Here is a 17308-nt window from a genome sequence, read left to right on the forward strand (position 1 = left end):
AAGAATTTCACCATGCTCTTCCTCATAACTTAAATGCTTTTTTCTTTCTTTCATCTTTTTTCCTTTCACATAGCCTTTTAATAGTTCTTCTTTTGCTTCAATCATATTACTACTAACTCATTACTCTTGGTCATTATTTTTTTATTCTTTTCATTCAGATTTTATTTTATTTTATTTTTTTCATATTATTGCCATTTCAAATCCCACTAAGCACCCTTCTCTGGTCTTACTCCATTCTGCCTTCTTCCTGACATTTCTTATTGTTGCAAACTACTTTCTCCCAAGCTATGCTATGTTTCTCTTCTGTACTATTACTATTTCTCCTCCATCTGTCCTTGCAAAAGCATTCTTGATTCCCTTGGTCAGCTCACTTTCTTTTTCCCCTCTTATAATTGTCTTATTTCCTTTCCAACCTTATAAAGTGTGACAAGTTGGGTGAGAATGTCACAATTATTGCTATTCTTCTCCAATGGAATTCTTGTTTGTTCACTACTTGTTTGTACTTTAAAACCCACAGGACACTCTCCCTGTCTTAGCCCATTTTGCCTTCCCCTTGCTCTTGATCAGTTGAGTTAGGAATCTTATTTTAATCCCCCATTTTATTTTATTTTTCCCCCTTTCTTAGCCTGTGTTCTATTCATTACTCTTATTACTTTTTCCCACCCATCCTCTCTCAAAATCATTTTTCTTTAATATAGATATCTCACATTCTCTTTTTTCTTTTATACAATATTCTTTCCACCTTTATTAATCTTCCCTCCGCTGTCATTGTTGTTGACCATGCTATGGTTTTTTCAGCAATTTTGTCCCCATTGGTTAAACAACTTTTTAATTTTATATCACACCTCATACTCTTCCCTTTTCTTACTCAATTTTTGCCATCACCATTCCATGTTTTACCTAAATTTTAAACTTATTCTTCCTTTCTTCGCCTCATTTCTACTCCATACTCTTATTTCTCCTCCATCTTCCCACTCCAAATCATTTTTCCCTCTTTTAGTTACCTCATATTCCCTTTTTCCTAACTCATAATTTTCTTAATCTCTCTCCACCTTTATTAATTTTTCCTCGATTGCTGTTGATATCACTGATGTGGTAGGTGTTTGTTGTTGTTGTTGTTGTTGTTGTTGTTGTTGTTGTTTTGCTAGCATGGATTTTGGTTTCTGGTAATACATTGTCAACCAACACCTGTACAACAGCATACAAGATGGGGTGGGACTAAAAGTCAGACAGCTGGAGGGGAGAACCCTCCAACAAGTGAGACACCAATAACCAAAGCCCAAGTACAACAAGAGAGCCCAAACTGGATAAAGGACAACACTAGGGCATCCAGATCAGGAAATCAAAGAGACTGCACCACTGAGTCCTAGAGAACTCCTACCACAGCAGTCTAACCCACAAAGAAAGGCAGGCAAAGCAGAGCATCCTGAGATACAGAAGCAAACAAAACAAGTCACCCAAAATGGAGAGACAAAGAAAGAACCCCCAATTGAAAGGAATGGATGATTCCCAGAAAAAGAGTGAAATGAAATGAAGGCAAGCAATCTATCAGACATAGAATTCAAAATCATGGTTATAGGGATGCTCAAGGAACTCGGTGACAACTACAAGGAACTTAGAGGGAACTACAGCAGCATAAAAAAGGAAATAAACTATGGACAAGAACCAGGAAGAAATGAATACTATATCTGAAATTAAAAATACACTAGAAGGAATTAAAGGCATGCTAGATGAGCCCTGGCTGGTGTGGCTCAGGAGACTGAGCACCAGCCTGTGAACCAAAGGATCAAGAGTTCAATTCTCAGTCTAGAGCACATGCCTGGGTTGCAGACCAGGTTCCCAGTAGGATGGAGAGGCAACTACACACTGATGTTTCTCTTCCCTTTTGCCATCCTTTCCATTCTCTAAAAATAAAATAAATAAAAACTTTTAAAAATACATAAATAAAATATAAAAGCATAGATGACACAGAGGACCAAATCAGCAAGCTGGAATATAAGGTAGAAGAAACACCAAAGCATGGCAACAAAACAAAAAAGCCTCAAAAAGAACAAGGATAGTTTAAGGGAACTTCAGGACAACATGTAACATTTGCATCATAGGAATATCAGAAGGAGAAGACAAGGAGCAAGGGATAGAAAATCTATTTTGAAAAATAATGATGGAAAACTTCCCTAACTTGGTGAGAGGAAAAGCCACACAAGTTCTGGAAGCACAGAGGGTCCCAATCAAGAAGAACCATAACAGGCCTACTCTAAGACACATCATAATTAAAATACCAAATGTTAGAGACAAGGACAGAATCTTAAAGGCAGCACTGTAGAAACAGGATGTAACACAGAAGGGAGCTCCAATATGGCTAGCCACTGACTTCTCAATGGAAACGCTCCAATCCAGGAGAGAATGACAAGAAATATTCCAAGTAATGAAAAACAAAGGCCTGAAACCAAGACTCCTCTATCCTGCAAGGCTGTTAATTAAAATGGAAGGTGAAATAAGGAGCTTCCCAGAAAAACCAAAGCTAAAGAATATACCTCCACCAAACCATCACTTCAAGATATCCTAGAGGGACTACTTTAAGAAAAAGAGTAAGAGAGAATCATTAATAACCTTAAATGTTAATGGATTAAAACCTCCAATCAAAACACAGAGTAGTTTAATGGATAAGAAAACATACCACACATACATTCTGTATACAAGAAACCCACCTAAACAAAGGAACTACACAGACCGAAAGTGAAAGGCTGGAAAAAATATTCCAAGCAAATAGACAAAAAAAAAAAGTGGGATAGCAATACATATATCAGACAAACTAGATTTCAAAAGAAGGCCATAAAAAAGACAAAGAAGGAAAATTCATAATAGTGAAGAGAAGAATTCATCAAGAAGACATAAACATTATAAACATATACACACCCAACATAGGAGCACCCAAATATATTAGCAAAATCTCAGAGGACTTTAAGATATACACAGCAACACACTTGCAGTAGACGCTTTTAACACCCCACTGTCAACAATGGATAGATCTTTCAAACAAAGAATCAACAAAGATATTGTAGCACTGAATGACACTCTAGAATCAAATGGATTTAAGTAATATGTACAGAATCTTTCATCCCCCAAAAGCAAAAATACACATTATTTTCAAATGCACATGGAACAGTTTCTTTTTTATTTTTTTAAATTTAATTTTTGTTCAAGTATACTTCTCTCCATTTCACTTCCACCATTCTCCCCCACCACAGCCATTCCAACTCCTCATCCTTGGTCCTGCTCCTCTTCGGTTTTATCAATATGTCCTTTGTACATGTTCCTGAAAACCTTTCCCTCTTTTATGCCCAATATCCTTTCCCACGTCCCCTCTGATTACTGTCAGTTTGTTTTTAATTTCAGTTTCTCTGGTTGTATATTGCTTGCTTGTTTGTTTTGTTCATTAGGTTCGACTTTAATGAGAATTCATATGGTATTTGTCTTCCACCACCTAGCTTATTTCACTTAGTGTAATGCTCTCTAGTTCCATCCATGCTGTCCCAAAGGGTAGGAGCTCTTTCTTTCTGCTGCATAGTATGCCATCATGTAAATGTAACAGTTTTTGATACATTTACTGATAGGCACTTGGGTTGCTTCCAGAACTTGGCTATTGTAAATTGTGCTGCTATGAATATTGGGGTGCATAGGTTCTTTTGGATTGGTGTTTCAGGTTTCTTAGGATATAATTCCAGCAGTGGAATTGCTGGGTCAAAAGGCAGTTCCATTTTTAGTTTTGTGAGGAAATTCCATTCTGTTTTCCATAGTGGTTACACCAGTCTGCAATCCCAACAACGCTGCACAAGGGTTCCCTTTTCTCCACAACCTCTCCAATAGTTGTTTGTTGCTTTGTTTATGAGGGCCATTTTGACTGGTGTGAAGTGGTATCTCATTGTGATATTAATTTGCATCTCTCTGATGGCTAGTGATACTGAGCATCTTTTCATATGTCTCTGGGCCCTCTGTATGTCCTTCTTGGAGAAGTGTCCAAGTCCTTTGCACATTTTTTAATTGGGTTGCTTGTCTTCTTAGAGTGGAGTCCTGTGAATTCTTTATATTTTTTGGAGATCAAACCCTTGTCTGAAGTATCATTGGCAAATATGTTTTCCCTTATGTTTGGTTCTCCTTTCATTTTAATACTCTTTTCTTTACCCTTGAAGAAGCTTTTTATTTTGATATGAATCCATTTGTATATTCTTTCCTTTATGTCACTTGCTCTAGGGGACATAACAGTGAAAATATTGCTCTGTGGAATATCTGAGATCTTACTGCCTAGTTCTCCTTTAGGACTCTTATGGTGTCTTCTTATGGTGTCTTCCGACTTCTATTTAAGTGTTTTATCCACCTTGAATTTATGTTTGTGTATGGTGTAAGTTGGTGATCAAGTTTCATTTTTTTGCATGTAGTTGTTTAGCTCTCTCAACACCATTTGCTGAAGAGGCTATTTTTCCTCCATTCTATCCTGCTGTCCCATTTGTCAAACATTAATTGACCATGGAGACTGGGTTTATTTCTGCACTCTCTATTCTGTTCCATTGGTCCACGCATCTGTTCTTATGCCAGTTACAGGCTGCTTTGATTACAGTGGCCTTGTAATACAGTTTGATATCAAGTACTTCGATCCCTCCTTCTTTGCTCTTCTTTCTCAAAATTGCAGCAGCTATTTGAGATCATTTATGGTTCCATATAAATTTTTTAAGTGTTTTTTTCTATATCTGTGAAATATGCCATTGGTACTTGAACAGGTATTGCACTGAATCTGTAAATTGCTTTGGTAGTATGGGCATTTTGATGACGTTACTTCTTCCAATCCATGAACACAGTATATGTTTCCATTTGGTTGTGTCTCAGTTTCTTTCTTCAGTCTCATGTATTTTTCTGAGTAGAGGTCTTTTACCTCCTTTGTAAGGTTTATTGCAAGGTACTTTATTTTTCTCGTTGCTATATGAAATGAGATTTTTCCCCCTCATTTCTGTTTCTTATATATTATCATTGTGGGCATACAAATGCCTTAGATTTCTGAATATTGACTATGTATCCTGCTGTTTTGCCAAATTCATTTATTAGGTGAAGTAGTTTCTTGGTGGAGTCTATGGATTTTCTATGTACACTATCAGGTCATCTGCAAACAATGACAGTCTGGCTTCCTCCTTTCCAATTTGGATCCCATTTATTTATTTTTTTTTTACTTGTCTGATTTCTGTGTCTACGACTACCAATACCATGTTGAATAGGAGTGGTGAAAATGGACATCCTTGACTTGTTCCTGATCTTAGTGGGAAAGCTTTTAGTTTTTTCCCATTGAGTATGTTGTTCGCTGTAGGTCTCTCATATATGGCCTTTATTATGTTGAGGAATGCTCCCTCTGTTCCCACTTTACTGAGTGTTTTTATCATAAATGGGTTCTGTACCTTATCAAATGCTTTTTCCATATCTATTGATATGATCATGTGATTTTTGCCTTTCCTTTTGTTTATGTGATGTATTATACTTATTGATTTGCGAATATGGTAGCATCCTTGCATCCATGGGATGAATCCCACTTGATCATGGTGTATGATCTTTTAAATGTATTGCTGGATGTGATTTGCCAATATTTTGTTGAGGATTTTAGCATCTATGCTCATCAGCAATATTGGCCTACAGTTTTTTTTTTCTTTGTTGTGTCTTTATCTGGTTTTGGGATGAGGATGATGCTGACTTCATAAAAAGAGTTTGGGAGTCTTCCATCTTCTTAGATTTTTTGGAATGGTCTGTGAAGGATAGGGGTTAGCTCTTCCTTAAATGTTCCATAAAATTCTCCTGTGACACTATCCAGGGCTTTTGTGTGCCAGGATAGCACACAATGATGAGAATGAACACAAAGATGAGCACACTCATCTTTCTTTCTTTCGATGAGTCTGTTTAAAGGCTTGTCAACATTGTTTATCTTTTCAGAGAACAATCATTGTTTAATAGCATGCTATTCAATCTCCATGAGTTTGAGTGTTTTTGAGTTTTTTCCTTGAGTTTTGTTTTTAGTTTCAGTCCCTTGTGGCCAGGAGTTTTTTGATTATTGCTTCAATTTTGTCCACTGTTTTTGGTCTGTTCAGGCTTCCTCCTTCTTCTTGATTCAGTTTTGAAAGATTATAATTTTCAAGAAATTTGTCATTTCACCTAGATTTTCAAATTTCTTGGCATATATTTTTTCATAGTAATTTCTTACAATCCTTTGTATTTCTGTGGTATCAGTTGTAATCTCACCTCTCTCATTCCTGATTGTGTTTATTTAGGTTTTCCTTCCCTTCCCTTCCCTTCCCTTCCCTTCCCTTCCCTTCCCTTCTTTCTTTCTTTCTTTTGATGAGTCTGTTTAAAGGCTTGTCAACATTGTTTATCTTTTCAGAGAACAAGCTCCTGGATTTATTGATCATTAGGATTGTGCTTTTAGTCTCTGTGTCATTTAATTCTGCTCTGATCTTGGTACTTCCTTCTTTCTACCCGCTCTGAGCTGTCTTTGTTGTTGTTCCTCCAGTTCTTGTAGGTGTAGAGTTAGGTTGTTTATGTGAAATGTTTCTGTCTTTTTTAGATAGGCCTGTATCTCTATGAACTTCCCTGACAGGACTGCCTTCACTGTGTCCCATAAGTTTTGGGTTGTTGTTAATTCATTTTTATTTGTTTCCAGGAACTTTTTGATTTGTTCCTTGATCTCCTTCTTAATCTAATCATTGTTTAATAGCATGCTATTCAATCTCCATGAGTTTGAGTGTTTTTGAGTTTTTTCCTTGAGTTTTGTTTTTAGTTTCAGTCCCTTGTGGTCAGAGAAAATGCTTGATATGATTTAAATTTTCTTGAACTTTTTTGAGGCTTGTTTAGTGTCTTATCATGTGGTCCATCTTTATAAATGTAAATTTGAAAAGAATGTGGACTTCTGGCCAAGATGGGGGTGTAGGCATACACAATGTGCCTCCTTGCAGAACCAAAAGAAGGACAACAACAAATTTAAAAACAAGAAACAACCAGAACTGACAGAAAAATCAAACTCTATGGAAGTGTGACAACCAAGAAGTTGAAGAAGAAGCATTCATCCAGACAGGTAGGAGAGGAGGAGCTGGGAGCCAGGTGGAGAGGACTTACAGAAAGCCAGTGGCTGGAGAACCAGGGCGGGCAAGGTGGCAGCTGGCAGACTGGCTAGGTGGTGGCTTGCAGACTGGATGGTCCCACATTCGTGTGCAGATAGACTGAGAGGAACTAGGAAGAGAGAGACTACACAATCCAGGGTTCCAGTACAGAGAAATAAAGCCTCAAAATCTCTGACTGAAAACACTTGTGTAGGTTGAGGCAGCAGCAGGAGAAACTCCAAGCCTCACAGGAGAGTTCCTTGTGTTTGTTTGGTGTACACAAACCCTCTCACACAGGAATCAGCACCAGAAAGGCCCAATTTGATTGTGGGTAGCCAAGGAAGTAACTGAAAACTGGTGGTGAGTGGAGCAAGTGGCACTGTTCCCTCTCAGACCCCTCTCCCACATACAGCATCACAGGCAGCAACTTGCCCCACCCTGATTAATACCTAAGACTCCGCCCCTTACTAAGTACTGATATGCCCAGACCAAAAAAAAAAATGACCCTAATGAAAGAACAGTTCAATGCTCCAGAAAAAAATACCATTAAGCAACAAAGACAGCCAACCTATAAGATGCACAGTTCTAAACACTAGTTATCAGAATGCTCTAGGAACTCAATGGGGACTTCAACAGCATAAAAAAGACCCAGGCATCAATGAAGATTGCATTATGTGAAATAAAGAAAAATATACAGGGAACCAACAACAATGGGAAGGAAACCGGGACTCAAATCAATAGTTTGGAGCAGAAGGAAGAAAGAAACATTCAACCAGCTACCAGAATGAAGACACAAGAATTCAAAAAAATGAGGAGAGGCTTAGGAACTTCCAGGACATCTTTAAACATTCCCACATCCAAATCTTAGGGATGCCAGAAGGAGAACAGGAAGACCAAGAAATTGAAAGCTTATTTGAAAAAATAATGGAGAACTTTCCCAATCTGACAAAGGAAATAGATTTCCAGGAAGTCCAGGAAGCTCAGAGAGTCCCAAAGAAGTTGGACCCAAGGAGGAACACACCAAGGCACATCATCATTAAGTTACCCAAGATGAAAGAGAAGGAGAGAATCTCAGAAGCAGCAAGAGAAAAGGAGACAGTTACCTACAAAGGCATTCCCAATAGACTACCAACTGATTTTTCAAAAGAAATCTTGCAGGCAAAAGGGGGCTGGAAAGAAGTATTCCAAGTCATGAAAGGCTAGGGGCTACATCCAAGATTACATTATCCAGCAAAGCTATCATTTAGAATGGAAGGGCAGATAAAAGGCTTCCCAGATAAGGTCAAGTTAAAGGAGTTCTTCATCACCAAGCCCTTATTATATGAAATGTTAAAGGGACTTATCTAAGAAAAAGAAGATAAAAAACATGAATGGTAAAATGACAACAAACTCACAGCTATTAACAACTGAACCTAAAAAGAAACAAACTAAGCAAACAAGTAGAACAGGAACAGAATCAAAGAAATGGAGATCACATAGAGGGTTATTAGTGAGGGTATGGAAGGGGGGAGAAGGAGGAAAGGTACCAAGAATAAGTAGCATAAATAGTAGGTAAAAAATAGACACAGGGAGGTTAAAAATATTATAGGAAATGTAGAAGCCAAAGAGCTTATATGTATGACCCATGGACATTATTAACTAAAGGTTGGGAATACGGCTGGGAGGGGATGTGCAGGGCAGAAGGGAATAAAGGGGGCGAATGGGACAAGTGTAATAGTATATTCAATAAAATATATTTTAAAAAAGAAAAGAATGTGTATCTTGCTTCTTTGGGATGAAAGGTTCTATATATATCAGTTAAGTCCATTTGATATAGAACATTGTTCAATGCTGCAATATCTGTTGATATTTTGTTTGGAATATCTATCCATTTGACAGTGGGGTATTAAATATCCCCTTCATAAAAAAGCCCCTACTATAATTGTGTTGCCCTCAATATGTTTCTTGAAGTCCTCCAACATATTCCTTATATTTTGGGTGCTCCTATGTTGGGTGCATATATGTTTATAATGGTTATGTCTTCTTGATGGATTCTTCCCTTGAGTATTATAAAGTGTCCTTCTCATTTTAGGGCCCTTGTTTTGAAGACTATTTTTTCTGATATAGTACTGCTACCCCAGCTTTTTTTTCCTGTCCATTTGCATGGAAAAATTTTTTCAACCCTTCATTTTCCGTCTGTGTAGGTCTTTCCTTCTGAGGTGGGTCTCTTGTAGGCAACATATGTATGGGTTATGTTTTCTTATCCATTCAGCTACTGTATGTCTTTTGATTGGGGCATTTAATCCAAACATTTCACGTTTAATCCAAAATGTTATTATTTGTATGTATTTGTTCATTTCTCCCCTTTGTATCTATGTTCTTCTCTCTCTCACTCTTTTCCTTTCTCCTCTTATAGTAGTCCCTTTAATATATCTGGAAGTACTGGTTTGGTGGAGATGTATTCTTTCAGCCTTCTTTGTCTGGGAAACTCCTTATTTTTCCTTTCATTTTAATTGAGAGCCTTGCTGGCAAGAGTAATCTTTGTTGCAGTCCTTTGTTTTTCATTACTTGAAATATCTCTTGCCATTCTCTCCAGGGTTAGAGAGTTTCTGTTGAGAAATAAGCAGTTAGCCTCACTGGAGCCCCTTTGTATGTTACTTCTTGTTTCTCCCTTGCTGCTTTTAAGATTCTCTCTTTTCCTTTAAAACTTGGCACTATTATTATGGTATGTCTTGGAATGGGCTTCTTTGGTTCACCTTGATTGGGACTCTCTATGCTTTCTGAAGTTGCATGGTTTTTCCCTCTCTAGGTTCAGGAAGTTTTCTGTCATTAGTTTTTCAAGCAGGGTTTCTATCCCTTGTTCCTTTTCTTCTCCTTCTGGTATTCCTATGATTTGAATGTTGTTGCCTTTCGTATCTTGGAGTTCCCTTAAGCTATCTTCATATTTTTTGCCTTTTTCGTGTAGTTGCTCTACCTGGGTGTTTCTTTCCACCTTGCCTTCCAGCTCACTAATTTGGTCCTCTGCTTCATCCAGCCTGCTTGTAATTCCTTCTAGTGTGTTTTTTCTTTCAGGAATTCTATTTTTCATTTCCTCCTGGCTTTTGTTTATAGTTTCTATTTCCTTTTTCATACTGTTGTAGTTCTTACTCAGTTCCTTGTAGTTGTCTGTGAGTTCCTTGAACATCCTTATAACCATTATTTTGAATTCTATATCTGATAGTTTGCTTACCTCTACTTAATTCAGCTCTTTCTGTAGGGAATCTGCCCTTCCTCTTGATTGCAGGTGCTTTTTTTGTCTCCCCATTTTAGGTGACTCTTTTTGTTTGTTTCTGTACTTCCTGATGTTTCACTTTGCTAGTTGTCTTTGTAGGGTAAACTTCTATGGTAGAATTCTATGAGATTCAGTGGTTTCTTTGAACTCCTTGTCTGGATGCTGAGGGTTTACCCTTTCTTCTGTTTTTGTGGGCTCTCTTGTACTTGGGTTATTCCCTTTCAGTGGTTCCTTTGTTGGTGGGTTCTCTCCTCCAGCGGGTATACTGATGTTCACAACTCCCACCTAATCTTGTATGTGATCAGTGGCAGGGGGAAGACAAAATGGATTAAGACAGCAGGACAGTATTCTATGGGATTTACAGTACCAACAAGTACAGAAGAGGTAGAAGATCCTTTGGATAAGTATAGTGTTCACCATGATATTTCACCCAGTGAGCCACTTTTTATAAAAGGTGAAAAAGAGACAAGACTCTTATTAGAGGGGAAAGGATTGTGAGCTCAATCCAGAAAACAGAGCACTTGTGGAAGGTTAGGTAATGAGATATAGTGAGAGTAAAGAATAGAAAGTAGGTGTAGTATGCAAGAGAATAGAGTTAACCACAACAGTAACAAAGCTCAGGAAGACAGTAAAATGGGTTAAGATCAGGGAGGGGTGCTATGTAGTGTTACTATTATATGGAACAACAATTATTTGTAATAGTACTGAAACAACAATATATGACAAGAAATAAATGATTTGTACAAAGAGTAGAAAGTACACATCAAGAGTAGTGTGTCATTGGAATATGAGTGAAGTGAAAGAAGGGAAATAAAAATACAATATGAAAGAGAGAATAAGGAAAACCAGTCAAAGAATGCAATTAAACAAACAAGGAAAATGAAGAAAATAAACAGAAGAGAAATAAAAAATAAACTAATAAAATAAGTAAAAAAACACAAAGAAATAATAATAATACAAATAAACAATAAAATGCAAGTTCTATAGGATAGCAAAGTGAAATTTGTCTCAGTTTCTCAGTATTTTGGGGTTAGCCTTGTGTCCCTCTTTGGGTCTGTCTCTGGATCTTTCATAGTTCCAGGTCTTATTGTCTCACTTTGGGGAAGAAATAAAAAAAACAAAAAGAAAAAAAAAAGAGAGGATAAAAAAAGCCTCCTGCCGACTTTAAAACTGCAGAGCCAGTTCTGCTGGTCTTCCTGGATGCCATAGGAAGAGGGGAGCTGGGCTTTGCTTTTCTACCTTCCTATGGTTTTGCAAGCACGTGGGCCAGGTCTAGGCCGCAATATTCACAATTGCCCAGTTGCCAGCCCAGGTCCTCTGTGAACTGCGGGGCCCACACTGTCCATCTGCACCAGGCTGGCACCTTTAATCCACCAGTTGTGCCATGGTTGGTGCAATGTGCCTCCTCCTTTCTTTTTGTGAGCCCACCATGGCCAGAGCCCACCACAAGTCAGTCGCTGGCATGAGCAGCACAAATCAGCTGCTGAGCAACTGGCACCAGTCAGCCTACTGCCAAGAAGCACAAAACAGCTGTTAGGCTAGTTGCTCAAGTCCAGCACAGGCTAGTGGCCCAAATCAGCCTCTTGGAGCAGTGTGAATCAGCTGCCAGGCAAGTGGCGTGAATTAGCTGCTGGGTGAGCAGCACCTGCCAACCGCTGCTCACTGCTGGAGAGTTCCTTAAACAATGGCTAAGCCTTTTTTTTTTCTAAGTAAAATCCTCTTGTTTAAGCCCATTGTCCTTGATAGGTGCCCGGCTCTTCATACAGCCCAACTTCCTCCACATGAAACATTTTCAAAGACCACATGATAGGACACAAAAGCTGCTCACTGCTGGAGAGTTCCTTAAACAATGGCTAAGCCTTTTTTTTTTCTAAGTAAAATCCTCTTGTTTAAGCCCATTGTCCTTGATAGGTGCCCGGCTCTTCATACAGCCCAACTTCCTCCACATGAAACATTTTCAAAGACCACATGATAGGACACAAAACAAGCCTCAAAAAATTCAAGAAAATTGAGATCATAACAAGCATTTTCATGGACCACAACTGCTTTAGATTAGAAACCAATCTCAAGAAAAAAACCTCAAAACCACTCAAATTCATGGAGACTGAATGGCATGTTTTTTAAAAAATGAATGGATAAATAATAGATCAAGGAAGAAATCAAAATGTTTCTGGAAACAAATGAAAATGAACACACAACAGCTCAAAACCCATGGAACACAGTGAAGGTAGTCTTGAGAGGAAAGTTCATAACAATAAAAGCCTATCTAAAAAAGATAGAAACATTTCAAATTAACAACCTAACCCTACATCTACAAGAACTGGACAAACAACAGCAAACAAAGTCCAAAGCAAGTAGAAGGAAGGAAATAAGATCAGAGCAGAACTGAATAACATAGAGACTACAAGAACAATTAACATATCAATAAATCCAGGAGCTGTTTCTTTAAAAAGATAAACAAAATCAACAAGCCTTTAACCAGAACATCAAGAAAAAAAGGGAGAAGACCCAAATAAATTAAATCAGAATGGAAAGAGAAGAAATTACAACTGATACCACAGAAATACAAAGAATGTTAATAAATTACTATGAACAACTATATGCCAAGAAATTTGAAAACCAGGACAAAAATGGACAAATTTCTAGATAAATATAATCTTCCAAAACTGAATCAACAAAAAGCAGAAAGCCTGAACAGACTTGTAAGAGCTGGTGACATTGAGGCAGTAATCAAAAAACTCCTGGCACACAAAAGTGCCCTAGATTGGACAGTTTCACAGAAGAATATTACAAAACATTTAAGGCACAGCTAACCCCTATCCTTCTTAGTCTATTCCCAGAAACCAAATAAGAGGTAAGAATACCAAACTCTTATTATGAAACCAGCATCATCCTAATCCCAAAACCAGATAAAGACACAACAATGAAAGAAAACTACAGGCTAAAGCTACAGGCCACAGCAATTTTGAGAAGGAAGAAAAAAATAGGAGGGATCACAATACCTGATATAAAAGTATATTAGAAGGCTACTATAATCAGAACAATCTGGTACTGGTATAAGAACAGACACATAGATCAATGGAACAGAATAGAGACCCCAGAAATAAACCCATGACTCCATGATCAATTAATATTCAACAAAGGGGGCAGAAGCATAAAACAGAGTAAAAGTAACCTCTTCAACAAATGATGTTAGGAGATCAGGACAGCTACATGGAAAGAACAAAATTCAACCACCAACTTACAACATACACAAAAATAACTCAAATGGATAAAGGACTTAAATATAAGTTGCAACACCATGAAAGTCCTAGAGGAGAAGATAGACAGGAAACTCTTAGATATTCCACACAGCAATATTTTCATCAATATGTGTTCTAGACCAAGGGACATAAAACAAAAAATAAACAAATGGGACTTCATGAAAATAAAAAGCTTATGCACGTCTAAAGAAAACATCCACAAAATGAAAAGGAAACCAACTGTATGGTAAAATATATTTGCCAATGATACCTCAAACAAGAGTTTGACCCCAAAATATATAAAGAACTCACACAACTCCACCCCTGGAAGACAAACAACTCAATTAAAAAATGGGCAAAGGATCTGAACAGACACTTCTCCAAGGACGACATACAGAGGGCCCAGAGACATATGAAAAGGTGGTCAGCATCACTATCCGTTAGAGAAATGAAAATGAGAACCACAATGAGATACCACTTCATACCAATCAGAATGGCCATTATAAACAAATCAACAAACAATAAGTGCTGGTGAGGTTGTGGAGAAAAGAGAACCCTAATACACTGTTGATGGGAACGCAGATTAGGGAAGCCACTGTGGAAAACAGTATGGAATTTCCTCAAAACCTAAAAATGTAACTACCTCTTGACTTGGCAATTCCACTGCTTGGATATACCCTAAGAATCCTGAAACACCAATTTAAAAGAACCTATATATCACAATGTTCATAGCAGCACTATTTACAATAACCACGTGTTGGAAGCAACCTAAGCGCCCATTAGTAAATGAGTGGATCAAAAAACCATGGTACATTTACATAATGGAATACTACACAGAAGAAAAAAAGAAGGAGCGCCTACCCTTTGCAACAGCATGGATGGAACTGCAGAGTATTAGGCTAAGTGAAGCAGGTGCTAAAGACAAATACCATATGACCTCACTTATAATGAAACCTAATCAATAAAACAAGCATGGAAAATATAACCAGAGACACTAAAATAAAGAACAAAGTGACAGTAACCAGAGTGGGTGGGGAAGAGTATAATGGGGGAAAGAAGTAGAAGGGGCAAATCAAGGAACATTTATAAAGGACCCATGGGCCAGGACAATGGGGTATGGATTGAGTGTGGGAGTGATGGGGTTTGAGGGTCAGGGGAGAGCAATGGTGGAAAAGTGGGACAACTGTAACTGAACAACCAGAAAAATTTTTAAAAAAAATTAAACCAATGAGCTATAAGATCTACCAATTCTACTTCCGGTTACATATCCAAAAGAACTAAAAACAATGACTCAAATGATATTTGTACACCCGCAGTCATAGCAGCATTATTCATAGAAGCCAAAAAGTAGAAGCCACCCAAGTGTGCACTGAAAAATGAATGGATAAGCTGAATGTGGTATATACATACAATGGAATATTATTCAGCCTTAAAAAGAAGGAAATACATACTACAACATGGGTGAACCTTAAGGACATTATGTTAAGTTAAATAAGCCAGTCACAAAAAGGACAAATACCATGTCATTCCACTTATATGAGATACCTATGAGTAATCAGATTCAGAGACAGAAAGTAGAATGGTCGTTGCCAGAGACAAAGTGGGATAACAGTTATTGTTAATGATTACAGAATTTCACTTATAAAAGATAGAAAGAGTTCTAGAGATGGATGGTGATACTAGTTGCACAACACAATATAAATGTAGTTAATGCCACTGAACTATATGCTTAAAATGGTTAAGACGGTAAATTTATGTTACATGTATTTTACCACAATTAAAAAACATACATATCCCTAAAAACATTCAAAGGTGTCAGCTACCTGAGTCAACTGGTCTTTACCTGTACAGACTCACCTAGATAGCCCTGACTTGGAAAAATTCTCTCTGTTGTCCACAATTCTTCTCCTTCTTCCAACTTGCGGATCATATCAGGCTTAGTCATGTGAAACCCTAATGATAAAAAATAAGACTTATTTTTGGGCTGTCTATTCTGTTCCATTGATCTATGTCTGTTTTTATGTCAGTACCATGCTGCTCTGATTACTTAGCTTTGTAATGTAGTTTGATACCAGGTGGCATGATTCCTACCTTATGATCCAGCAATTCCACTTCTGGAAATTTATTGAAAGGAATCCAAAACACTAATTTGAAAGAATATATGCACCCCTATATTCATTAGAGAGTTATTTACAATAGCCAAAGCTTGGAAGCAGCCCAAGAGTCCATCAGATGGTAGATGAGAAGATAAAAAGTTGTGGTACATTTACACAATGGAATGAGTAAGAAGGAAATCTTACCTTTTATGACAGCATGGAAAGACCTAGAGAGTGTTATGCTAAGTGAAATAAGACAGCAAGAAAAAGACAAGTGTCATATGATTTCATTTATATGTAGAATCTAATGAACAAAAGTAACAAAGTAGAAACAGACTCATAGATACAGAGAACAGGCGGTGACCACTGTTAGAGGGGAAAGGGGTTGGGGAGCTGAGTGAAAAAGGTGAAGGAATTAAGCAAAGAAAAACTCACAGATACAGACAATAATATGGTGACTACAAGAGGGAAAGGGAGGTAGGGAGCAGTAGACAAAAGTAAAGGGGAGATAAATGGTGATGGAAAGAGGCTTAACTTGGGGTGGTGAACAAACAATACAATATACAGATGATATATTATAGAATTGTATACCTGAAACCTATATAATTTTATTAACCAATGTCACCCCATTAAATTCAATAAAAAATTTTTAATGAGACTTAATCTAACCTCCTTGGGCTTAAAAACCATTGAAGGAAGAGGAAGATAGCTTCAAGGTAGCAGACCTGTATACATTCATATATATACCTTCATATACCATGCAAGTTAATACCTTGCATTAGGCAAGTGAGAACGCAGCCATATCTTTCTGCTAACAAAAAGAGATTCATCACCTCTAGTCCCTGAAATTCAAATCCATTAAGTTTCAGAAACTCTTGAAAGGAGATGTTGACACTAAAAGATTCAAGGGGTTTTTCTTACCCACAGAGACAAGATGGCAATAATTTTCCAACATGACATCCCTGTATAGGGCCTTCTGATCCGTGTCCAGTTGCTGCCACTCCTCCTGGGTGAAGTCCACAGTCACATCCTTGAATGACACTGATCCCTGTAAGAACATACTCCAGTTAATCGTAAAGTGATTGAAACTAATGAAAACTAGATATTGGAGACCTAGTTATGACCATGATCAGTGGTCAAACTAGTTTTCTTATTTTGTTTTACATTGCAGACATTCTCTTGAAAATACATTCATCTGTATATACTTACCTCATGCTAAAAATACATAAGAACATACTATTTGCCTTGAATGTGACCAGTTGCCTGGTGGACCAAAATGAATATAACTCTGACCACAATAACAAGAAGTTACAATCTAAGAGAGAGGTATTGCATATAAAGACATATACTCAATAGATATCACATATGCAAGAACAGAAATATGCACAAAGAAAAGTGCTACAAAGTGAAGAAAAATTTCATTTTGTATTCCAAGTCTTCATTGAGTACATAAAAATTTTGAATTCACAATGAACTTGTTTTGTAGGAATACAGGCATCAGCTTTTAAAATTCATGGGGAGAGAAAAACCAGGTAGTAAATTCAGGAAGTAGCAAAACACACAGTTTGTTAAGAAAGAGTCTTTGAGCCCTGA

The 17308-nt window shown here is 37.4% G+C and overlaps 1 protein-coding gene across 3 annotated transcripts in view; it reads right to left on the reverse strand.

The window, feature by feature from the left end:
- ZNF382 (zinc finger protein 382) overlaps positions 1-17308 on the reverse strand; it is a 77173-nt gene that overhangs the window by 49470 nt on the left and 10395 nt on the right. For all 3 annotated transcript variants that reach the window (XM_045833804.1, XM_045833805.1, XM_045833803.1), the window contains exons 3-4: positions 16637-16763; positions 15477-15572 (exon numbers count right to left, since the gene is read on the reverse strand). In XM_045833804.1, the coding sequence (XP_045689760.1) occupies positions 15477-15572; positions 16637-16763 (223 nt within the window). The remainder of the gene's footprint in view (positions 1-15476; positions 15573-16636; positions 16764-17308) is intronic.

Source organism: Phyllostomus hastatus, unplaced genomic scaffold (genome assembly GCF_019186645.2).
Source record: "Phyllostomus hastatus isolate PE091 unplaced genomic scaffold, TTU_PhHast_1.1 phas_contig_194, whole genome shotgun sequence".
Lineage (NCBI taxonomy): Eukaryota > Metazoa > Chordata > Mammalia > Chiroptera > Phyllostomidae > Phyllostomus > Phyllostomus hastatus.